Source organism: Osmerus eperlanus, chromosome 16, assembly GCF_963692335.1.
Source record: "Osmerus eperlanus chromosome 16, fOsmEpe2.1, whole genome shotgun sequence".
Lineage (NCBI taxonomy): Eukaryota > Metazoa > Chordata > Actinopteri > Osmeriformes > Osmeridae > Osmerus > Osmerus eperlanus.
Window position 1 is genome coordinate 5,480,509 of NC_085033.1, and position 25,752 is coordinate 5,506,260.

At 48.6% G+C, this 25,752-nt stretch overlaps 1 protein-coding gene across 1 annotated transcript in view; it reads left to right on the forward strand.

The window, feature by feature from the left end:
• The window catches only part of LOC134037084 (insulin receptor-like), a 36,942-nt gene that overhangs the window by 3,971 nt on the left and 7,219 nt on the right, over nt 1-25,752 (forward strand). The window contains exons 2-10 of the mRNA XM_062482388.1: nt 3,470-4,018; nt 14,855-15,179; nt 17,358-17,497; nt 19,516-19,660; nt 19,835-20,049; nt 21,664-21,790; nt 22,027-22,277; nt 23,300-23,467; nt 25,279-25,477. Of these exons, the coding sequence (XP_062338372.1) occupies nt 3,470-4,018; nt 14,855-15,179; nt 17,358-17,497; nt 19,516-19,660; nt 19,835-20,049; nt 21,664-21,790; nt 22,027-22,277; nt 23,300-23,467; nt 25,279-25,477 (2,119 nt within the window). The remainder of the gene's footprint in view (nt 1-3,469; nt 4,019-14,854; nt 15,180-17,357; nt 17,498-19,515; nt 19,661-19,834; nt 20,050-21,663; nt 21,791-22,026; nt 22,278-23,299; nt 23,468-25,278; nt 25,478-25,752) is intronic.

The following is a 25,752-nucleotide window of genomic DNA, read 5'->3' on the forward strand; positions in this document are numbered from 1 at the left end:
CATCAACAGGCTGTGTTGAAATGTTATGTTAAAACATTGCAACCTTATTCAGAAGGCCACATAGTAATTATATTGACGGCCATCCAAAACAAAATCCTGGTCATAAACAATTGATAAGGTTTTACAACTATTCTCATGGTGGATTACACCACTCAACCATCAGTTCCTCTCTGAACTCTTTGTTGCACTGGAGCATGAAGAAACAACAAGCCAGTGAGAGGACCCTGAAAAGGGAAGTGTTGCAAGCGCTCCGTGTCTGCCCTTTCTTGGGGCCGCCTGTTCTTTAGGAGGCCCTGTGACAACGTTACGCCACAAAGAGGCCCCTCCATCTTCCTCACACCGCTGGAAGGTGCTGGGGAAGTCTGTGGCTGTCGTAGACCCTTTTAGGGAGCACAGTCGATGGAGAAGATGTCTCTTTGGGAACGTACACAAACGATCCCCGTCTTTAGGTTTTGTGTTTGTCTGAACTAGTCAGCCTATTACTCAGGTGTTGGTTGTGTTGAAAATGGTGTTAGGGCCTGTTTTTGTGTATTTGTGAAGATTTGTCTCGCTTGAAAACAAGATTTAATGTTTTCACTTGAAGCGTTGCTTGGGTCACATGGATGTCAAGTAATATTCAATGGATTTTAAATGTGCCGCAATGAGTAAGTGTCCTTCATACATTAATGTTTGTTTAGCCAAATGAATGATGTCTCTTAAGACACAGCAGGTTTGTATTAAAAAAGAGTAAAAGTAAATGATCTTAAGCCTTATCACAGCTTCTGTTACCACTTAATGGAATGTTACAACAAAGCAGCATTAAAGGCATGTAAAGGTTGGTTTTATCTCGGCATTGTCTCCCTTTATGAAATGTTTTTTTATAAGCCTCTCTTGGCAGTATGGGTGTCTGATATAAGTGAATCTCTTGTTCCTTGGCTCTATTTGTCCCTCCGAGGCACAAACGTTCACAGTCTGTGTCTCTGTCTGTGTGTTGTCTGGCTGAGAGCAAATCTATGTTCCGAAAGCTAATGAAGTGCTGGAGCCAGCCCCGTTTCCACGGCAACCCTGTTGGTTGTGATGGGGCCCGAACCGTGTCTGCCTTCCCTTTTTGTCCCTCCTGTCTACAGGAAGTAGACAACATGTGGCATTATGGATCTAAGACCCCTCTCTGCTTGGGTTGCTGATCCCGTCGGAGGTTTAGTTCATATGCAATATGTGACTCAAGTTCAACCAGGTTTCCACAGTTCTGATGCCAGACCGATGACCACATCAGAGTCAGCCAGTCAACCCCTTATCTCTCTCTCTGTACCGCTGTTAGAATTCCTCACATACACACCAAGGCAGCGCTGTTCCAGTTTCCAATGCGAGCCACTATCGGTACAGAGTGTATTAGATTCTCAATTGGGAATGCGCTGCTAAAAATACTGACCTGGCTGAAAGTGTACCCTGATGAGAGCTGGGGCAGTGTGTGCTCCTCTGTGATGTCCTGGGCCTGCGCTCTCTCCCGTCTCTCTCGCTCTCTCTCTCTCCCCTCTCTCTCGCTCTCTCTCTCTTTCTGAGTGGTCACTCTGTACTTGTTTATTAGTCTTTCTGTATGTGTTTGTGTGTGTGAACTTGCATGAGCACCTGACTGTGTGTGTGTGAGATGGAGAGAGCGTGAGCTCATGATACTCATTCTGGGTGTAAAGGAGTTGACGAGGGTAGGGCTGTGTAATGGATCTAGTCAAGCTCCTGCTTTCCAATAGCTGACTAGTTCTCTCATGACACTAAGTACACAACCATGGTCTAGCTGGAACAGTTCTATTTAGAAACGGAAGTGTTAAAATGACAGGTTTGGGAGATTCTGCTCATTCTTGGGATGAATGGTAGCCCACCTGGGAAACCACAAACGGCAGCATAGTAGCATAGAAGATTGTTAGCGCTCTGAAAGAGGTAATGTTCACCTTTTTAATGAGTGAAGTGAGCGTAATGAAGAAGCTTTTTTAAACACTTTTCAAACGAGCAATTTTCGTAACATAAGAAAAAGGTTCCACAAGAGTAAATGCATGGATCTTTGTCATTGTGTGGACCACAGTTGCCATACCCTATCCTGAAACACTTGGTGTAAAATGAGCTGGTGCCATAAGAGCTGTAGCCCTTTTTTTCTCTCCCCCACATGGCTGACCAGTTGGCCTGAGGAGCGCCCAGCTCTGTGGTCACAGGGTTGGTAAACAAATACAGCACTCTCCCAAACCCACCCACCCCGACACTCCTCCACCTGCACCTAGACTCACACACTGTAAAATCAGGACTGGAATGTCCCATGCTGCACCTGTACAGGAACAGTCTTTATGGCCGCAATCATTACGTTATGTCACACAAAAGGCATCTGCTTCGAAGGGCATGATTACCCACACATGAACCCGTTGAGGTTGTTTTCAAATCTTAAAAGAAAGAAAGAAAGAAAGAAAAAGTAATTAAAATCTCCACTGACAGGTTTATTTTTATTAGACATAGCCTATATTTTCTGTTGGCTCAACCTATGTGACTGCAGTGTTGGATTACAAGGGCCTCTGATAAAACAGATTTGAAAAGCTCAAGTTTAACTTAGTTAAGTAACAACTGCAAAAATAAATATTTTTACGCTTAACCTTGGTGCTTTTTCATCGGATTCGATCTAGTTCAGGTCTGAAAAAGCATTAGCTAATGTTTTAAACCGTCTTATGTTACTTGTTCTTGAAGCCAAATACAAGAAGTCAGGGATGAGCACTACTTGACTCTGATGACAGCGCTCCATATTTGAATGTGGGTAACAGCCAGATATGTGGTTGCTAAATAAACTGTCAGCCGAGAGGCATGGTTTTCTTCAAATTAAGATACATAACATATTTTCTGCAAGATATTTTTCTCAATTTAGACTTGTCTATTTTGAGCCTTCTAGACAGCCCTTTTTAGACCCCTTCTAATGTTTGGCAAAAAATAGATTGCACGTTGCAGTTATTTCCTTTGATGACATGGCCGTCCTGCAAAGTAGCTAACTGCTACTTTTGAAAATTTAAAAGCAGAATGTCTTAGATTTGTATTTACTTAGTTTAGTTTATTAGCCTTTATCGAATAATGTGACATGGCTAAATGAGCATTTGAAGTTTGTTGCTGAAACTGTGGTGTAAAATTCCTCAGAAATCCCACTTTTATTCACCAAATTTAAAGAATTGCATTTTTAAGAGTGACACCACACTGATTGGCTGAACAACTACACTTTTTGTTTCAGCAGTGCATGTGTGATGCACTCTCATTTGTTGAGAATGACCTCTAAAGAATATCTTTGCCAAAAGATTACTGTTCAAAGGGAGGTGAATGATATTGCTGTTCACTTCCTGGGCTTAGGGCTATTAGTCACAGAGCCTAAGTCGTTATTTTTATGGTTTAAAGTGGTTGTTTTTTTCCACAAGACCTTTGACCTCTGTGAGAATTCTATTTCTAAACTTTCTCTCTCTCCCTTGTATCTTAGTTTGCCCTAGTAAGGACATCCGGAACAACGTGACCAACCTACGGACGTTGGAGAACTGCACCGTGATCGAGGGCCATCTGAAGATCCTCCTCATGTTCAACATCAAGCCGCAGGACTTCCGAGGCGTCAGCTTCCCCAAGCTGACCGTAATCACAGACTACCTGCTGCTCTTCCGCGTCTACGGCATGGAGACACTCCAGGACCTCTTCCCCAACCTGACCGTCATCCGAGGGAACAACCTGTTCTTCAACTACGCCCTGGTGCTGTTTGAGATGCTGCAGCTGCGGGAGATCGGCCTGCACAGCCTCATGAACATCACGCGGGGCGCAGTGCGCGTGGAGAAGAACCCGGACCTTTGCTACCTCTCCACCCTGGACTGGTCCAAGATCCTGGACTCGGTGGAGGACAACTACATCGTGGCGAACAAGAACGACCGCGAGTGCGGAGACGTCTGTCCAGGGGCGGCCAAGGGGAAGGCCACCTGCCTTCAGACCACCATCAACGGCCTGTTCAGCGAGCGCTGCTGGACACAGAAACATTGCCAGAGGGGTAAGTCGGCTGCCTCCTCTTTGCATCGGGTTAACAAAGTCAATGTAATTCTCCACAGTGCGGTTCATAGGTATTTTTTGATATACCTCACCGTCATTCGTGAGGGAAAGTCAATCCTTGACCTCACCACTGAGATGTTGGCAACTGCTACAGACGAGGAGATCTTTGCAGTGTTTGCAGTGACATCAGAAGTAGGCAATTCTTTTTTTCTTTTTTTTCTCCTCGTCAGCTTGAACCATGCTCCAGAATATGTTGCAATGCTGAGCCAGGTTTGTCTGTGAGCGTGTGTGTTTGCATTAGACGAGTGTTTTCTGTTGTCCCATCAGACATGACCCAGGTAGAAATCCCACAGGAGAGAAAATAATGTGATGTCACAATGCCCATCATTAAACATGGAGAGTTCCGCAAAAATCATCTTTTCCTCTGAAGTGGGATCTCTGTTTGGAGAAGCCAGACCCATTCCATGGCGACAAGGAGTTCAAGTTTAAACACCGGGAAGAATTTTGCATACGGGTGCTGCTCGAATCTCTCATCTTGCGCAATTACGCAACACAGGGTACACATCATGTAACTGTTCTTTGAACCGCTTTCTCCTTTTTTTTTTTTCTTTTTTTTTTTAGGCATTTAGCAGACGCTCTTACCCAGAGCGACTTACAGTAAGTACAGGGACATTCTCCTGAGGCAAGTAGGGTGAAGTGCCTTGCCCAAGGACACAACGTCATTTGACATAGCCGGGGAATCGAACCAACAACCTTCTGATTAATAGCCTGACTCCCTAACCGCTCAGCCATCTGACCCCCATTCCTTCATGCATGTCTGCCCTCTCAAGCACGGCCCCTGCCTGGTTGTGAGCGCAGTGAACACAAGCAGGAGACTGAATCCTTTTCAGGTTGGCATGACTTAAATGGTCCAACTAAAGTTGAGACTCGAGCCTGACATTTTTGTCAGTTCAAGCCGCAAAGGGAATCTTTTTTTGAACTTAGAAATACAAAAAACAAAAAAACAAAACACTAGCAAACTTTGGCATGTCCCACATGGCCCATCAACAAACGATGGTGGAAATGTGAGTAAAAGGATAGGTTTGTATTACCTCAGTGGCAGATAAGCTCCCAAATGGAGTTACCGTTTGCAAACTTGACAAAGCAGCATGAGCGGGAGCCCACAGCCAAGCCCTGATCTCCAATCAGAGCTGCAGCTGGCGGATGCAGGGCCTGTGGACTTGTGGCCTGGGGCCTGTGGTTTCTGGCCTAGTTTCACTAAAGCATGAAAGACCCGTTGAGCCCTGACCGGAACCACAGAGCATGACGCTAGGCATTCATTTGCCCTTTTATAGCTATTTATTTCGTGTCGGATACAGCCGGACGCGATCGATTCAAATTGACTTTCAAATGGATTCTCAGCACCATTCATATCAATCGTGGTTGGTTGGTCCTCTCTTCTTGTGCAGTTGTGCTGCAGGTTGTTGTGTTGTGTGTAGTAGGGTGGTACTCCTTCATGGGAAGTCTAACTGATGGGTGCTTAAGAGCCAGAGGTGTCAATGGTTCACACACTTGGTCCAGTCTGCCCTCGTTTTGTATCACAACCCATTTCCTCCCTCTTCTTTACTGGGGGGGAGGGGGTTCCAAAGTAATTGTAATGTTGCCCTTAGTTTAGCTAGGAAATTGTATCCAAGTTGCCAAGAAAGAGGTTGGGGGCATGCTGATTATTAAGGCTGATTGGATTTGGCCTCATGAGTGCTTCTCTCACACAGACGGACACACACACACCAAATAACCTTTTTTTTTTAAACTTTTTTACAAAAAAGAGTGAATTAGAGAGAGTGATTGAATTCAGCCAGACCCACACTAACCTCTGCTCTGCTTTCACCTGGTTAGCATCCTCTCTGCTAGGGAGTGCGGTAACGCTCGTTTGTCCCCAATTACACAGCCAGCGGCACGTCTTTAGTTTCTGTGTAATCGTAATTGCACAGAGGTTGAGTTTGTGTATTTTATCTGGCTAAGAAGCAAGTCTTCCCTCAACGCTCTGATTGCTGTCATCTTCAGGGGGGTTTACTGTAGCATGCTGGCTCCATGGGAGCGGGTGCAAGCTTTTGTTTTCATGTTGTAATCACATTTGGGTCGTGTTTGCTCTCTTTGTGGAGCGCCGCAGCTTCCGTTTGCAGGCCCGCGGCCAGGCCCGGAAGGTTCTGAATGGAGCATGGCTTTCCCAAGCGGCTAGTATTTTACACACATTATAAAATGATCTTCATTATCGGCCCTCTGAGGAGATTAGACACACAGCTGAGAGGCATAGAAGGGCGGGGAGTCTCTCTCTCTCTCCCATTCACTTTTTTTGCAGTAGAATCAGCGTCGGCAGCAGCAGCCAGTGTTTGGGTTAACAGAAAACCATACATTTTTAATTAGCTCCCACGGCAGGGGGTTTCAATTATAGGTTTAGCAGCAGCCGACTCTCTCCTCGGATTGGTAGAGGACTCTGTATACTGGCGGCATGTGGAGCTTCCAGAAAGGCGTGCACGTGTTCCAATAGCAATAACTGCCAACCAGAGCTACACTTCTACAATGGATAGCGTCGCTGTGATTCGGGACACAAGTCAGATCAGGTGAGGGACCTGCTGTGGACCCTGTCTTCATATGGAGAGTCCAAATTTACCCTCACTGACGTCATGCCTCAGCCCTCCTCCAATCACAAGGCCGGCCCAGAGGCTGGTCAGGGGCGTTGCGAGGGTGCGAGGATAACCCTGACTGCAAGAGCAGACGCGGCTTATTAATCATACAGGGGTGTGTGAGAGGATATACATAGTTTTGACTTGCTGCTTAGGAACAGTCGAGTAACACGGGGGGGGTCAGGAGGGGATGCGCACACAGGCTGTCCCCAGGGAAAGTGGAGGTCACCACCGGAGGCACACAGCTCAATGTTACCCCCCCCCCCCCACACACACACACACACCCACACACCCCTGTGGCCTTCTACCGACACTACGGCCTCCACGCCGCGGCAGACACTGGCGCCAAGTCAATCTCCTGTGTGGAACAATGGTTGTCGGAAGAAGTTCACAGAGCGCTCTTCCCGATTGTTTCCTGACTTTGTGAGAGCATTTTCTCCCAGCGGTTGTGAAGGGACCCATGAGGCCGAGCAGCATCTCCGCCGGGCGGACGCTTTTACGAGACCAAAATACCGTCAGGTGACCTGCTGGGGCCAACAAGGTATGAAGTGGACAAAGGAGACGGCTAGTAAATCAGTCACCGCTCCGACTACAACATGGGTTTACCGTGTTGTTATGATCGCTGGGAGAAGACTCGAAGAAGAAAAGGAATCACGTCGGGACAGCGCCTCGGTTTTAGCGTCTTATCTTCCCAGCCCACGAGCTCGAAAAGATCGGTTCGGATTCCTGAAAAGCACGGGGCTAATCCGCTGTACACATCTGTTGAGTTTTCCCCCCGGTGGGGCGGGGGGCGGGTTTGGAGTGTCGAGAGTTTGGGTCGTGCTCTGCCACCTTGGGACAGAGCAGCCACCCTTTGATGTCTCACTGACATGTCGAGCGGCGGTGGGAGCCAATTTCAACAGCCCTGCAAGGCTAGTGTATTCATTTCCCATAGTGTTGCCTCTTAAAACATGACACGTGTTTGAAAGCCAAGCCAGCCCTGTCCTCCTGCCATCAAATGAATCACTCCCTCTATTTCTATTTATGTCACTGTCTCTCTATCTGTCTCCCTCTGCCCTGCCCCGCCCTCCCCCTCCTACCCCCATTTTCCCTCGTCCACTTTGAAACAGACATAAGGTCCAAAAGGGAACGACGCAAAATGTACTCGTCCATTACATCAGAGGAAAATAAATCGGATGAGCGTTCCTGTTTACAAACTGGTCACCTCTGCAATCTGGTTTCACATCAGCGGTGCAAAATCCCGTCCTCTAGACTGTTATCTACATGGAGAGTCACACCCCTGTTGTTCCGGCAGCCCAGCGGCCCATCTTCGCTCCTGTGAGATAAGACTCTTGCTCCGGTCCCCTGGTGCTTGAGTACGCTCACTCGGCTGCTGGGGCTGCTCTGTGGTCTGGTCTGATCGGGCTGTCTGCAAACCCTCCCAGTTAATCTGCCGAAGCCCTTTCCCTGGAATCCCAGACATTTTAGGCATTTGTTAAAGCTGGGCAGATGAGGGTTGTATTATATATATTATTATTTTTTTTACTGCTGTCGCACACAGAGCACAGGCCTTCTATTTACAACAGCATGCCTGCCTCACCCTCACTATTCTGTTTATTTGGAGCTCTCTGGAAAGATACTTTTGGATCTACTCTCAGGGGAGCTGTCCTTTTTGAATATGCACTTAACCACTTTCATCATGTTAAACATTTGCTCTCGAGTTATCTGATTCCTTTGGGTCGATCGGCTGTTGTGTTTATGACTAACAATAGCAAATGGGTTGTTATGTCTGTCACACGTACTGTTGTGGCCTCGGATTATTCCGGATCTTTTCTAGGTTTGGTGATTTTTGTCAGCATGTGATCCTGTAACGGTTTCTCGTGTGTTCCTCATCCTGACTGAACATCCTGCACTGCCTCGTTGACGTGACCAAACAATATCAAAGGCTGGGAGCCTTACAGAAGAATTCCCAGGTACCTCTTTCTCTGCATCACTGCAGACTCGTTGGTACAATAAGCAGGAAGGAGCTGGATGCAGCTTGTCTCTCCAGACAGCTCTCCAGCTTCACTTCCTTGTATATTTCCTTGTTCCCTAGCATAATGCTACCAAATATATTTGCCGAAGTTAACGCAATTGAAGGTGGTTTAGAATGTCCAAAACGGTCTGGCATGTACTGTTTTGTCAAGAGCCAAGGCTGTCATGTGCGTCACCTTCCTGCTGGACTGGCATTTGGAACCGTCAATGTCTTTTGTGCGCTGTTTATCATCTTTATTCCGGTCACAACAAATTGGACATCCTGCCATTACGGGGGGGCTGTGAGGCGGCGAGGGCGCCATTCAAAACAAAAAGTGCTCCATGTTGTTTGCGTGTTTGGATTCTATTAATGGGGACTGGTCGCCTAATGAAATTGTTTACAGTTCCTGTCTCAGTCAGCTCAGCTGAGCTCTGCTGTTGTTGAGTCAGACTGAATTTCAAATGGGTACCAGGAAAAAGTGAGGAAGGTCATTAAGCTATTCTGTATTTCTGTATAATCACTTTTAACCAAGAAGATAGATTGTTAAAGATTTTTCTCTCTGACGCACTTAAGGCCCACCGGCGATTCCATAGTTTGCATTGAATACATTTTCCATCCAATTTGATTTCGAGTGATGAGAAAATATTTCTGTCTGCCTTATTTGTATTTGTATGCTACGTGGCCAAACTGGAATTGGGAGGTTGGACAGTTATATACTCATCTTTATCATCATTAGCTTCGACCTTTTTGTTGTTCTGGTTAAGTACTGATCTCCTGACGGTTACGTCAGCAGCACCGCTGAAAACAGGTGAATGTCTAACACTCTCTGTACTGACCTTTCTCACTCTTTCTTTTTTCCTAATCACTTAATCATCTTTTCTCTGCGCCGGCTAGCTGGACAAACAGGATTGCCTCCAGAATGCTTAAGGTCATCTAGAATGACCGGATGAAATTGACTGAATTAATCATTGATTCATATTGCCTGCCATGCCGATGGCATATTTTGTATACCACTCGGGTGGTTCTTTTTTAAGGCAGTGGAAAGTTTGGTAAGAGGGATGTGTCCCACATCGTGTTGAGGGGAAACAGCAGTTGGGAGAGTGTAACATCTGCTCCTGAATACAAAAAAAAGAAAAGAAAAAAGGCAGATCTGTGTTTATGACACACATAAGGGCTGCGCCGTGCAGACAGACCTATGTGTGTCAGACCTGCGTTGCAACTCATCATGCAAACCAGCTCATCCTCCGTAGTGCTGCACCCATCAGGCTCGTTAGCCTAGATGCTAAGTCTGATAATTCACACATTCACAAAATCGGAAAATCGCCATATATGGGCGCGCTAGCCTGAGAATCATTCACCACGTTAGTTAGTCTTCTGTTTCCTTTCCTTCTGGGGCTTTTGCTGTCATTTTCTTCACAAGTAACTAAGTACCACCCTTGTCATGGTTTTGGAATTTTGATTGCCAACCAGTGCACCACCGCATTCCATTTGGCATTTGCAAGAGTCTTATGTGATCTTAGCGCAAAGAGCTTTATGTTTTATGCCATAAAAGCAACATGGAGGAACAAGCCACAACATGTTCAAGAGGAATTATGGTTAATATCAACAGCCATGGGTCTAAGTAATTAGACAGTAGCCTGAAACTGCAATTCAACTTTATACATACTGCCCTCCTCTTTAGATAGGTATGGTTCTAACTCCTTATTGGCTTGCCATTTGAGGTCAACAGCCATGATAAAGATGGTGCAATGGAGCCATTTTTCAGTACTGTGTATTGATTCCAGAGCAAAGCTGTCCACCGCATATTTGAGAAGAAAAAAAAGATACTCTTTGTGAGAGCCATATAGTGCTTGGCGGTTGCCTTCGCTGTCCGTCAATTCCAAGCCGGTGTCATCCTGACCAAGCATATTCATCCTGCCTCAGGATGTCCCGGTGTTGTCTCTGGTGGTGGTGAGGGGGGGGGGGGGGGGGGGGTAGCGGGTTGAGCTTCTTGTTGTGTGAGGTCTGTCTGCGGACCAAGCGAAAGTCCTGCTAATGAGATAAAGAGCCTGACATTCCTGCAGCATTACTGCCCAGCCTTCATGTGATCCTGCATAACTTTGCATAAACCACATGACAGCCGATCAGACGGACCTGTGGCCAAAACGGCCTTGGATGACCAGACTGATCCCAGAAAGGGACGAACTGAACGTACCTCTAGTTCAGAGAAAGACAGCTTGGCAGCTTGTTTTCATTACCGCCTACCCATCAACAAACCTGCCCAGACGCCTCCCCCACTCGCTGCTCTTGTTGTTGGATACTTTTCACGTAACTTCTTGTCCAGGCAACAGGAGCTAAGACGCTGAACACGTCGAAGCAAAGCATTACTAATTGACCCCGAGCAAACTCGAGAAAAGGCGGGGGGGGGGGGGCATTTCATGGTGTCACCTTGAGGGCTGACCGATGTCGAAGAGACTGGGTTCAGTGTTGAGAGATTTGCATGTTTAAGGAGGAGCCCCCCACTGGCAGACTAAAGAGGACTTGGGGTGGCCTCACCCTGAAAGATCCTCAAGGTCCCGACCTCCAAAACGTTTTGACAGGCGCACAAGAAACAGTTCTATCTCCTCCAGTCATCGGGGGAGGGTTGGCAAAAAAACACACAATTGGAACATTACTGAGGAGAGCACAATTAAATAATGGCCTGTGTCTTTGAACCCAGGACCCTTTCCAGGAGAGCAGCTTCACCCAGCAACTACTGATCTGATCTCCCAGAACAGATTTGGCCTAATGAGCTGGATTGGCTAGATAGTGGTCACATATACACGCGCACACACACACACTTCTCTTTCAGCCTTCTCGAGTGGTCGCTAGACAAGCAGCCAATACTGTGTTTACAGGGTGTTTTGGTTTCACGGTTGCTTAGGGACACGGCTGCTGGTCCACCTATATTACAGGATCTGGAAAGCTGTTTTAACCGTCTGTTGCTTCACTAATGAGTTTACAGACTGACTGTCTTCAGAACAATCTTCTATAAGCACTCAAACTCTCAAGCAATGTCCAATCAAATCTGCTCAGGCCTCCTGTTTCAGGAGTCATTTATAATTGTTTAGATCATGAATGGTAAGAGCTGAAGGGTCATTGATCAGCTACTTTCAACCAATGTCATTGTCTCAACATTTCAGTTGGGACATTGGTTGTACAAAGGATAGGTTCTTCAAAGAGCCCTGACGCGTGGAAACGCGCAAGTAGAGGACTGTTTGGGCTCCACCACCAACGGTGAGCTTCCTTTGTCAGTCTGCTTATCACATACCTGTCACAGTCACAAGGATACTTTCAACCCATTATCGTGCAAGCTAGAATGAATGAGGCGCTTTTGAATGAGGCCTTGTGGTAGAGGAGCTATCTAAACGGTGAGCTGAAGAAGAACACAGTCCTTTCGGACAAACAAAAAAGGCCCTTTTTACGACCGTTAGGGAAGTCGTTGGTTTCCAACGGTGTTGCTTTCGCGGATGTTTAAGCAACGAAAGCTCGTCTCTGAGGGAAAACCAAAGGAAGAACGTTACTCAAAAAGTAACCGTCCGAGCTGTGTGGACCTGCTTTCCTCTCCTGGTAAAGGTCAGAATCCTTGCAGTACTGGACACTAGGAAAAGTACAGCTCAGCTTCCTCCTGTTTCTATGTGGCTGTGGCTCTCCTCTAGGGTTGTTTTTTCATTATTTTTTCTTCTTCTTCTTCTTTTTTTTTTTTTTTTTTTTGCATGCCTCCCTGCCCCGTCGTCTGACTGGCTGGGAGACGCGGCGATGGTGCTCGAAGGGTTAACTCTGCGCCGCTCGTCTTCACAGATGGGAGAGGCTATTGAATGGCTAGCTTCCACAGCCAGCAAACACATTGGTTAAGGCTGAGGGTGGATCCACTGCTTGAGCTGTGCTCCGGCATGGACTAGGCTGGATCAGGACTGGGTGCGCGCCGGCTGCCACTGCAGTATTTGTGTGTGTGTGTGTGTGTCTTTGTGTTGCCTGAGGTCAGAGAGTGGGGGAGGGGGGAGAGTCAGTAGTTGACAAATAGACAGAGAAGAAAATGAGGTAAAAAGAAAAAGGGTTCTTGGTGTCCAACTGTCCAACGTCTTCCACACAGACTCGTGCCCCCCGCTCAGACTCTCACACTTTCTTTAAAGGTCAGGGCAGTGGAAAGGCTCACTTCTGTGTGAGCGCCAGGACGGGTCCAGGTTGTTTTGCCGGCCTTGTGTCACATGACGGTTGTAACACAAATGAACTCCAGCCTGTTTTGAAACCCACTGGAGTAAAACCCCCGAGCTGGCTGGCACAGATGAGCACTTTGCCGGTGCGAAGGAGTTATGGCAATCACACCGGGTTTGGTTAATCTCGGCTGTGACGTAATGCCCTTTTATTGTTTTTCTCGTCTCTCTCGTGAATCCATCCCTTTTACCATCTGCGAATAGGTCGAACAGGACAGGTGTACGTGCAAGAGACTGGTGTGTGTGTTCAGACTGTCCGTCTCTGAAGTCACCCATCCCCCCTACCACCCATACATACACACATACATTCATGGAATTTCTCCTGGAGACTTGAGGGGGCTGACCTGTGACCCCCTCTGCCCTAAGCCCCTGGTTATCTCCCCTGCTGTTGGCCAATCCTAATCTGCCTTTCCAGGATGAGTAGCTAATCCTGGTGGAGAGGCAGGCAAGGCTGGCCACAGGCAGTCTATTTACCTCTCTCTCCCTCTCTCACAACACACATATATATATATACACACACACACCTATCAATCCACTGGGAGGCTTGGGTTATGTAATAAACAGGTTTACATTGCTGCACACACACACAACAACAACCCAGGCTCGGTGACTGCCATCTTCCTGACGTGTCTCTGAGGCGTCACTGATCTGAACCGTGTCTGTTGGTGCGTGAGTTTGCTTCCAAGACTTCCAAGTGGGGAAAATAAAGCTGTCTTGAAAAACATCAGGTGTGTGTGATCATTCATATCTGAAACACAATTTGCTCCCCTTAATAGTTGGATGAGAACTAATTGATGGAAGTCCGTATGGATTTGATCAACCGTAGACACCCGTGTCCTGCGCTAGCTCCAGTCCTGGGGTTAGACCACCACACGCCTCTGCCGTAGGCAAAGCACCCACCATGAAAGACTCAGGTTTCACATAATAAATAGAGTGGTGGTAAACATGGGCAGGGCACAAAGACCACATAAATAGCTCCGATTGACAGGACGGAATGACTTATCCGGTGATGTCCACGTGTGTGTGTGGGGGTGGGGGAGACGGGCGGGGCGGGGCAGGATGGCGTTGGCCCAGCGGCCCCGGTGAGGCAGTGACGTCAGCCTGTTTGTCCCCAGCTCTCCTACTCCCAGTGTATTTCCATCTGCCTGACCGAGTGGACCACACGTTGGTCTCGCTGCTAGAAAGAGGCCAGCGCGAGTTGCATTCAGCTCTTTGGGCTGCCTCTCGCGTTGGTGCTCGACGGGGTTCGAGTGTGACAGAAGAGTCTAATTGGGTTACGGCGTTCCTCTGGGCTCCAATGATTTCACAACGGCTTTCACGGAAGCTTGTGGACAACTGGCCTTGTGGTTCTTAAGACTGCTAGTTGGCTGCTATTGTCGTGAAAAAGCCCAAATTGCCAACATCACTGTCACCCAGCCTTCTGGGCGAGTGTCTGGGTTCTGGTAGCTGGTGACAGCCCCACCCCTGCTGTGTTTGTTTGTGTGTTGGTGGTGTTTGGTGACTGGTGGAAGATGGTGTTGCACCTCGAAGGCCTCCCAGCTGAGATCTGTCATAGCTAGAAAAGATCTGTCACATCTTGACAGGGACCTTACAGCTCTGAACTTCCATGTTTGTCAGCAGTTAGCCATAGGTTAACTTCTATGTCTCTCTCTCTCTCTCTCTCTCTCTCTCTCTCTCTCTCTCTCTCTCTCTCTCTCTCTCTCTCTCTCTCTCTCTCTCTCTCTCTCTCTCTCTCTCTCTCTCTCTCTCTCTCTCTCTCTCTCTCTCTCTCTCTCTCTCTCTCTCTCTCTCTCTCTCTCTCTCTCTCTCTCTCTCTCTCTCTCTCTCTCTCTCTCTCTAGGTCTCTCTCTCTCTCTCTCTCTCTCTCTCTAGGTCTCTCTCTCTCTCTCATACCCTCAACAACCCCCTCCATTAACTTTCTCCTTGTTCTCTCTCTCTCTCCCCCCCAGTCTGCCCCTCCACCTGCAAGCACCGTGCCTGCACCCTGGACAACCAGTGCTGCCACGACCAGTGCCTGGGAGGCTGCCTGGAGCCCAACTCAGCCAGCAAGTGCGTGGCCTGCCGCCACCTCCAGCACGGGGGCACGTGCGTAGAGAAGTGTCCCCCGGGACACTTCACCTACAGGGGCTGGCGGTGTGTCCCCTTCTCCTTCTGCCAGGAGCTCCACAATCAGTGCCGGCAGAGCAAGAGCAGCGACTGCCACGAGTACGTCATCCATAACGGCGCCTGTATCGCCGAGTGCCCGTCCGGGTACACCACCGTCAACTCCTCATCGTAAGTCTGGGGGTTTTCTTTTGGGGGGGGAGGGGGGGGTTCATAAGCAGGAAGTGAACGACAAACACCAAACACACAGCATTGGCCACCTGTGCCTACACTTTGAAGCAACCCCCAACCGCTTACTTGCTAATTAGAAGTCCCCCCCACACGCACACACACAAGCGCGCGCTGCCTCATGACTCGGTCTGAGTCCGCCCACGGCTGGGGTGTTTCTGCTGCGTCAGCGCCGTGCGCTCCTCCATTCCAGCTGTGGTTCTGGAGGGGTGTCATTTGCAGTAGCTTTTTTTTGCCCAGGATATTGTGAAAAGCACTGACATGTTCCCGGAAGTGGTCTACCCTCATGTTGGCGGGGCGTAAGTTGGGTGTGTATGTGGTTGTGTGCGTGTATGTGCATGCAGCCCCGGAAATCAAACCGTATCTGTACCCAGGGAATAACGATGCGAATGCTAAAGGCTCCCTTGTTGGGCTCTGACTGCTGTGTGTGTGCGTGCGTGTGCACGCGTGTGCGTGTGCCAGCCTGTGACTGTGTGTGTTGATCTGCAGTGTGGGGGCGTTGGTACACTGTGTGCTCTGTGCAGACAGCTAGGTCAGAGCGGTGCTGCACTGGCACATCTGTGTCTCCCCTCCTGACTCTCTTATCCGCCCCCTGTGCGTGCGGCGTGGCATCCAGGCCAGGAAGCACCAGAGTCATTTCCTTTCTCGCGCCCCAGCCTCTGTATGCTACACTCAATGTGTTTTAGCCGGTGTTTATTAATTTTTTTATATTTTTTTTTTATGTCGCCAGCTGATATATATATATATATATATATATATATAGATATATATATATATACATAACTGTTGCACCATTCTGACTCCGCGCAAGCTTGTCGTCTTTCACACTCGCAAGGGTCGTCGTTGAAGAGAGCATCCGAAGTCTTACAGCCAGGTGCCAGAAATCCAAAATGGCTCATTGAATATGCTCCTGTGTTAGTGTCGAGGAGTGTTTTGGTCTGGCAAAGTCCTCGATGACAAAAACGTCAAATACAATTTTCCAATGCGTGGCTAGTTTCTCCGCACTTGTGGGTGTCGTGCAGGCCAGCTGGTGTTCTCTGATGTGCTGCGTGTTCGGTCTGGCTACTTGATTGACAGCATGTCGTACTGTACACCACGTGAGGAATTCTTGATTGCGCTGAATGTGACCGTTAATCCAGTTTATGGTGGAATCGGATTTTGCGCACTGACAAATGTTCTAGAAGAAATATGCCAGTGCGGTATGCTGATGAGACCAAGTGACCATCCACATCACAAGCTTCTATTTAGGAAGAAACACCCCTATGTTAGTGTTCATTTGGCAAGCAGTCGCTACGGCTTGTTCGCTAGACCTACCATGAATGACATCCATCTCTGGAATTTACCCGGGGGATATTTGATATGGCTGCATTGTTTAAGCTTCCAACGGTGCCATACCATCGCTCCTCTCTTATTAGAGCCGAGCAGATCTCACACGATCGCATTCTTGCCCGTCGCTCGGAAGGAAAATGAGACGGCAAGCCGAACGGTTTCTGACGCATGCCGCCAGAGCCACAGTCAAATGGGAGCAAACAGTTGCCACCTGGCTCCTTTGTTTTGGCACTTATCATGAAAGAGACGCCTTATTCTTACCCCACCCGTACCGCTAGGTCACCAGACAGGCGCTAGACAAGCGCATTTTTCTCACCTCTCCCAACCAGTCAGCGGAAGGAACCGCTTTGAACCCGTCGGAGGGCAAGGACAATGGCCACCAGAGCACACAAGTCCTTACCGTGTAACCCTCTGCTAATACCCTCAGATTGAAACCCTTCAGGGACCTTTTTGTTCTTGAGTTCTCTGTCGTATACATCGGGTTTTGCTCCGATGCTGTCGGTTCAGTTCTCCTGGGAGGTTGTAGAGGGCAGCGCAAGTCGCAGGAATTTGTGCTTCTTGTGTGGAGTAGTGACCGTAGAAACTGCAGCTGCAGGACAGAACCCAAGGACACCATTGACATGCCAGTTGGCTCCTCGTGTGATATTGAATCTTCTACTGTAGGAATGTCTGAATCTCTACAATTCCAATTCACTGTGTGGCATGATTCTTTCTTTTTTCCTTTCTCTCTCGCTCTCTCTCTCTCTCTCGATGTGAACGTGCGTGTCTTAACCCTCCTGTGTCCGCCCGCAGGCTGATGTGCATGCCCTGCGCAGGCCTCTGTCCCAAGGTGTGCATGGGCGTGAAGACGGTGGACTCGGTCACATCGGCCCAGGCACTCCGGGGCTGCACCGTCCTCAACGGCAGCATGGTCATCAACCTCCGGGGGGGAAGTGAGTACCGTGCCACAAACCGTGTCCGCCCCTCCCCCAACTCGACACTTTTATTCATTCACTGAATTATTTTGTCTGTACCGAAACCAGGCCTTCTTGGAGTTGCAGCCTGAGGTTAACTAATAGACCGTCTACTGTAGAGAGGACAGACGTTTGTCCTGAGATCAGTTTTTAAAGGCTTAATGTAGACATGACTCATCGAGGGAAGCTCAGAGAAGTAGAGTAGAGAATGTCCTGCAGGTCAGAAGGTCATTGGCTGGTTGGAGGGTCGCTCACGGCAAACGCTAACAGGGCTCCAGACTAACTTGTTGCCTTGGTTGCACTGGTGCGCCTAACTGTTTTATTTAGGTGCACCAGCACAAAATGTAGGTGCACCCAAATTTTTCCTTGCGTCGCCACAATTTCAAGGTCACCTTTTTATCACGCTCCATATACATTCATATATATTATGTAAATGATCTTAAACAAGAATAAGGTGTAGGTAAATATATTTTTTATTTGACGCACAATCATACTGTATATATATATAAAAAAAAATCTTTTAAGTGCTTCACTGAGCTACCAAACTAAAACATTTTAAGCAAAATAAAACATTTCAAAATAGAAAGTGCTACTGTTTAAAAGTGCTTCCCTGAACTGAGACCTAACATTTCATGGCTCAAAGTCTTATAGCAGGTCCCACCTTGCTGTCCCATGCCCTTCAGATGGCCAACACCTGTAATTTGGCCTTCTTGCCCTATGGCCTTGGCTAAATCATCTTGCCACACTCTCCCTAGCATCAAAATCCTAGCTCCATGGGTTAGCTCCATGACCCAGCTTCGTAACTCAGGGGTCCGCAATTCATTTTTACAAGGGACCACATGATGAACCTGAAATGTGTTGGAAGGCCTCATCAATTTGCTCACTATTCATTTTCTCCCATTGTAAAAAGCAGTAAAGTATATATTTTGATTAGCTGCTACTGGTTATCAGAAGAATAAGGATATTCTGTAAATATTTATATAAATATTTTAGATTTTGGTGTAGGTCAAATAGGAAAGATTATAGAAGTAATAAACAGTATAAACAACAACAACAACAGTGTTTCATTTTATTTGTAACCAGTTAATCTTCACAAACACTGAAAAGTTGTTTTGCAGTATGTTAAAGATGTGGAATTGATCAACTTTATACAAAAAGCAATACGTTTTTTCAGTTCATTTTGTTCTGTGAGAGAAATCCAGTGGGCTTGAACAAGTGCATCGATATCTGTCTGAATGTCTGAGGTGGATATGCGAAGGACAGCTGACAGGTAATGATCAGGGTCTGCAGTTCAACTAGCAAACCATCAGCCCGCGCCCACTGAATCAGTCAAGTTCTTATTACGTCCGCGTTAGTTTTTTTTCTTCACAGCTTTCACTTTGACCTCAGTAAACAGATACTTAGAAGTCCATGTCTTGTTAAAAGTTAATCAGTGGCAAAGTTTTTCATTTTCGAGGGCTAACCAACAGCTAACTCTCCTGTCGGTGAGGTTGCGCAAGTGCACATATGTAAATCGCCTGATCACTGTAGTCTTTCAGGACTACATATTTACTACCGCTCAACACATTTATTTATTTTAAATTTTTGATACCTCACGCGGGCCGGATTGAGACAGCCTGTGGCCGGTTATGGCCCGCGGGCCATACAATGCCCAGGTCTGCTAAACTGACTCTCTGGTGCTCAAGTCGTAATTTCAATCACACAGAACGGAGCTACAGGAATATCTGGACCACAGCCAATCAGAGGCAAAGACCCGCCCCATCGCTGTCTCTGATTGGTTTAGACCACGATACGATCCAACCATGAGTGTCAGTTCCGTCTTAGGATAACACACGCTTTGTTTGTGGAGAGACAGCGGATGCGAGGAAGTTAGGTGCACCGGTGCGACCTAGGAAAAAATTTAGTCGCACCCGTACACATTTTGGTCGCATAGTGCGACCAAATTGGTCGCACTCTAGAGCCCTGGCTAAGCTCATTGGCTCTGTCTGTCCCCATAGACAACATAGCAGCCGAGTTGGAGACCAGCCTGGGGCAGTTGGAGGAGATCACGGGCTACCTGACCATCAAACGCTCCTACGCCCTCGTCTCCCTGTCCTTCTTCCGCAAGCTGCGCGTCATCCGCGGAGAGACACAGGAAGTCGGGTAAGCAGTCGAATGCCCTCACCCGCCTCGTTTGTGGGGAGCTCGAGGGAGGAAAAACCACCTGCTAACGTATGGATGTGGATACGTTTGCCTGTCAAAAAACTTTTGTTGTCTTTTTGAAAAACTAACTTTGTAAGAAATCATCAAGAAAAATTAAAAAAAAATTCTCCTCAGGAACTACACCTTCTACGCTCTGGACAACCAGAACCTGCGTCAGCTGTGGGACTGGTCCAAACACAAGATGACTATCCCTCAAGGAAGGATATTTGTCCACTACAACTCCAAACTCTGCATGTCTGAGATCCGCAAGATGGAGGAAGTGACTGGCATCAAGGACCGGCAGGTCAAAAACGACATAGGCACAAAGACCAACGGAGACCAGGCCTCGTGTATGTACACCTCACATTCAGCTACACTTACACCTCACATTCAGCTACACTTACACCTCACATTCAGCTACACTTACACCTCACATTCAGCTACACTTACACCTCACATTCAGCTACACTTACACCTCACATTCAGCTACACTTATACCCAACATCTGTGTTAGCTAGTTGTCGCCAGAGGTGTCAAAAGTATTCACATTCATTACTCAAGTAGTATAGATACTAGGGTTTAAAAATACTTCTGTAGAAGTTGAAGTATCAATTCAAGATTTTTACTCAAGTAAAAGTATAAAAGTACTGGTTTCAAAACCACTTAAAGTATAAAAGTAAAATTAGTAAGGGGAAAAAATGCCATTAAGGACAAAAGCTTAGGCACAGGGGTCTATAATGCACGACCCCACCTCCCCCCAAAAAAACTTTTTTCCAAAGGCCATAATGACTTGTTATATTGTTAATGTTGAAAAATGTGGGCTGCACCTGTTTATGCCCATTGAAAATGAACGCATTTTAGTACAATGCAAATACATTAAAGAGCCGTATATGTGTAGCCTGCTACTAAGCATTAACATGTGTTTCATGGAGCGGAAGATATGATGACTAGATGCCCATAAGTATTGTAATGCTGCAAAAAGTCAAACTTCAGAGGCATGTTATCAATAGCCTTTATTCAAATTAGACGGCGAGTTTGTGAAAGCCATTAGCTCGTGGTAGCCTACTTGGGTGCGCAGAGCTTGCAGTGCATTCGAAAGGAGTTGTTATTGCATCCAAAAATGTCGAAAAATTCTTCCAGGTATGGCCAGGGATGTAGAAGGGTTGGCTAATCTTCCTAGCTGCCAACCTCCTCGCTGGTGCTTGGTTCGGACACTTTGCTCGAGTTCTCTTGAGTCTCTGCCACGGACATCTTTGTAGACTACATACGTCTGCTATTTCCTTTGACGTGATTTTGCGTCATGTGCAGGTGAGGGATCACGTATAAACCGGTGTCGGAATGGTATATGTTTATACTTCTCATCCAACCACAATCAAATTCACTCTATCTGGATGGCGCGTTTTTTCTGGATAGTTGTTTTTTTGGTGTGTGTTTTTTTTGAACGATGACAAGCCGGAATGAAAACAAGCCGAACTGAAATTGGAGTAACAAGGCTATTTTTAAAAAGTAAGGAGTAGAAAGTACAGATAACTGCGTGAAAATGTAAGGAGTAGAAGTAGAAAGTCGGCTGAAAAATAATTACTTCAGTAAAGTATAGATACCCAAAATTTCTACTTGAGTAAGGTAACAAAGTATTTGTACTTCGTTACTTGACACCTCTGGTTGTCGCTAATAGGATTCAGCTACTGACAAATGTTCACGTCTTTCCCGTTACTGCTATAAAATAAAAATAAAAACCTGGTCTACTATGTTCCCAGGCAGTACTACAAAGTAACCATGCATAGCATATAGACTTTTATAAACATTTAAAACACACCATGCAACGCTGTACAAACCCTTACCTCAACCCTAGGAAAGGAAATGACAGCCCCAACTAACTATTTAGTAAGTCAGTGACTTAACACCAATGTGTTTTTACAGTCCTTCTGCTCACTTAAGAGTGACCATGGCCTTTCTGTCCTCAGGCGAGAACCAGCTGTTGAAGTTCACCCAGATCCGCACCATGAACGACAAGATCATCATCAAGTGGGAGCCCTTCTGGCCTCCGGACTTCAGGGACCTGCTGGGATTCATGGTCCTCTACAAAGAATCGTGAGTCCTGCCCTCCCCCTCGTTTTTTTGGGGGGGACACCCAGTCCCGAGTCCACGCAATAATAATAACTGTTTTTGTTTAGACTACGAAAGCAACATACAACCTCTTGATCCACAGTCAAAAGGTTCTAACCACTAACCCAACTTCTGTATTACATTGTTAGGGTTAAAAAAAAATAGGAATACTAAAAGTGCTCTCCCCTGTCTCCCTGCCTCCCTGCCCCTCCTTCGTCCAGGCCCTACAAGAACGTGACAGAGTTTGACGGTCAGGACGCCTGCGGCTCCAACAGCTGGGTGATCGCCGACGTGGACCCGCCCCCCCGCGCCACCGACGGGAAGGACCAGATGGAGCCGGGCCACCTCATCCACCCCCTGAAGCCCTGGACGCAGTACGCCATCATGGTAAAGACCCAGCTGTCCGCCTCCGACGACCACCAGGTGCGCGGCGCCAAGAGCGAGATCATCTACGTGCGCACCAACGCCACAAGTAAGGCTTCTTACTCTTGTGTTTGTTCTTATTTGATTCATTTTTTACTGAATCTGCTTTCGATTGAGTGGTTTCAAATCTGTTCCCTGCAGTGAAGCGTTGTTGTTGTTGTTGTTGTTGTTGTTGTTAATAAGAGGTCCATCTGTGGAACTTTCCGGAATGTAACTCTGTCCATGAACTGGCCCGGAATTCAACTGTGCAGCTGCAACTGTTGCAGTACTGTGTCGAAAGAGAGTAAGCTACCTGTTACAGGACTGTGGTTGCAAATGTTTGGGCTGCAACCACCAGGGCACCGACTGCCTGCCTCTACCTACTGTTATGTGTCAGTGCCATCAGTCAAGTCTCTCACACACAGCCTCTAATTCTTGAGTGGCAGCTCCCGTGGGCCTCGCCCAGATATCCTGCGTCTTGTTTGGGGTGTTTACGAAGCCCAGTGTCTGGTATTACACTCTGTCTCCTCCTTCCTGATAAACCACAATCCGGCACGCCAACTGACTTCCAGGGTTGCTGGATACGGGGCCGGCGGGGGCAGCCGGGCACATACCCATCTGGTTTCTTCCATCACCACCTGCCGATGTAGTCTGGGTTCACGAAATGTGTCACGGCAGCCCTTGCATAACCAGTTTGACAGTCAGTCAGTCAGGGGATTGGGGGGAAGCTGTCATTAGACATGTGGCGTGTGTCCTGAAACCCAAGTCTGACAATGTGGTTGGACTGGTATGAAAACACACACGGCACGCAGGGGACACGATGACAATGATGTGGGATGGTGCATTGTCAACAGGTCCTGCTGCCACCACCCCCCCACCCCCACCTCCTACCTCTTGTGCTCGGGTGCAGACAGTCAACTTCCTAAACAACAAACAGAAGTGTCCCAAAGTGTTCTGCTGTGATCTTGGGATTCAAGGACACCTCTCTCAACACTGTCAACACACGCTCTCTCACACAGACTTTAAAATGGCTCATGCACAGCGTGAATAAACTTGTCTTGCCCCCCCCCGTCCCCCCTCTTCCATCCCCAGAGCCATCAGTGCCACTGGACCCCATCTCCTCCTCCAACTCCTCCTCCCACATCATCCTGAAGTGGAAGCCGCCCAATGACCCCAACGGTCAGATCACCCACTACCTGGTCTTCTGTCAACGCCAGCCAGAGGCCAGCGAGCTCTACAAGTTTGACTACTGTCAAAAGGGTAAATGTGCGTCTGTGGTGTGTGATGTGGGAGGAGGGGGGGCTGTAAGAAACTCGTAGACAAACTTACATGTGAGGGGCATTCTAGATATACATTTACTGTAGATGCAGATAGATATAGACGTTTTTCTGCTCAAGGGATTGTATCCACCGATGCATCGCATTCACAGCCTGACCTTCACCACACATACAAAGAGAAACTTTCTGTTTGGAACTTTGAGTCCCTCACGTCTCCGAAGTCTGTAGTCTGAAGGGGAGTTGTGTCAGAGGATATTAATCTCATCTAGAGATACCAACCCGACAATGATGACAGGTCCCTTTGGCGGTGTGTGTGTTGGATCCGTGTGTGTGTGTTGGATGTGTGTGTGACGGATCAGTGTGTGTGTGCGTGTGATGGATTAGTGTGTGCGTGTGTGTGATGGATCAGTGCGTGCGTGATGGATCTGTGTGTGTGTGTGTTTAGTTGCCTGTTAGTGTGTGCCCCCCCTCCCTCACTCTCTGGTGCTGTGTGCCCCCCCTCCCTCACTCTCTGGTGCTGTGTGCCCCCCCTCCCTCACTCTCTGGTGCTGTGTGCCCCCCCTCCCTCACTCTCTGGTGCTGTGTGTCCCCCCTCCCTCACTCTCTGGTGCTGTGTGCCCCCCCTCCCTCACTCTGGTGCTGTGTGTCCCCCCTCCCTCACTCTCTGGTGCTGTGTGCCCCCCCTCCCTCACTCTCTGGTGCTGTGTGCCCCCCCTCCCTCACTCTCTGGTGCTGTGTGTCCCCCCTCCCTCACTCTCTGGTGCTGTGTGCCCCCCCTCCCTCACTCTCTGGTGCTGTGTGCCCCCCCTCCCTCACTCTCTGGTGCTGTGTGCCCCCCCTCCCTCACTCTGGTGCTGTGTGTCCCCCCTCCCTCACTCTCTGGTGCTGTGTGTCCCCCCTCCCTCACTCTCTGGTGCTGTGTGTCCCCCCTCCCTCACTCTCTGGTGCTGTGTGCCCCCCCTCCCTCACTCTCTGGTGCTGTGTGTCCCCCCTCCCTCACTCTCTGGTGCTGTGTGTCCCCCCTCCCTCACTCTCTGGTGCTGTGTGCCCCCCCTCCCTCACTCTCTGGTGCTGTGTGCCCCCCCTCCCTCACTCTCTGGTGCTGTGTGCCCCCCCTCCCTCACTCTCTGGTGCTGTGTGTCCCCCCTCCCTCACTCTCTGGTGCTGTGTGCCCCCCCTCCCTCACTCTCTGGTGCTGTGTGTCCCCCCTCCCTCACTCTCTGGTGCTGTGTGTCCCCCCTCCCTCACTCTCTGGTGCTGTGTGCCCCCCCTCCCTCACTCTCTGGTGCTGTGTGCCCCCCCTCCCTCACTCTCTGGTGCTGTGTGCCCCCCCTCCCTCACTCTGGTGCTGTGTGTCCCCCCTCCCTCACTCTCTGGTGCTGTGTGCCCCCCCTCCCTCACTCTCTGGTGCTGTGTGCCCCCCCTCCCTCACTCTGGTGCTGTGTGTCCCCCCTCCCTCACTCTCTGGTGCTGTGTGCCCCCCCTCCCTCACTCTCTGGTGCTGTGTGTCCCCCCTCCCTCACTCTCTGGTGCTGTGTGCCCCCCCTCCCTCACTCTGGTGCTGTGTGTCCCCCCTCCCTCACTCTCTGGTGCTGTGTGCCCCCCCTCCCTCACTCTGGTGCTGTGTGTCCCCCCTCCCTCACTCTCTGGTGCTGTGTGCCCCCCCTCCCTCACTCTCTGGTGCTGTGTGCCCCCCCTCCCTCACTCTCTGGTGCTGTGTGTCCCCCCTCCCTCACTCTCTGGTGCTGTGTGCCCCCCCTCCCTCACTCTCTGGTGCTGTGTGTCCCCGTCCAGGGATGAAGCTCCCGTCGAGGATGCCCACCCAGGTGGACAGCGACGAGGAGCACAAACGGAACCAGACGGAGGACCAGGGCCAGGGGGGGCGCTGCTGCGCCTGCCCCAAGACCGACAAGGAGCTGAAGAAGGAGGCGGAGGACTCGGAGTACCGCAAGACCTTCGAGAACTACCTCCACAACGAGGTGTTTGAGATCAAGTAAGTCCACGCTGCTCTCCCCGATGGGTTGGTTCTGTGCTGTCGGGCTGGGTTAGACAGACTCATCTAAAGGCTCCTTTTGATCCATTTACTGAAGGTAGTTGGGTTGTCACACTGTTCCCCTCTCTGTTATTGGCGTTGGTGCAGTCTCTTTATACAATCAGCACGGTCTGAATACTGGGTTAGGGTTTTTCCATTTTGGAAATATATGATCCAATCTCTTGAACTCCCCCTAGTGTTAAAAGGTGTTCAAATCCATCTCGGACTCTTTATAC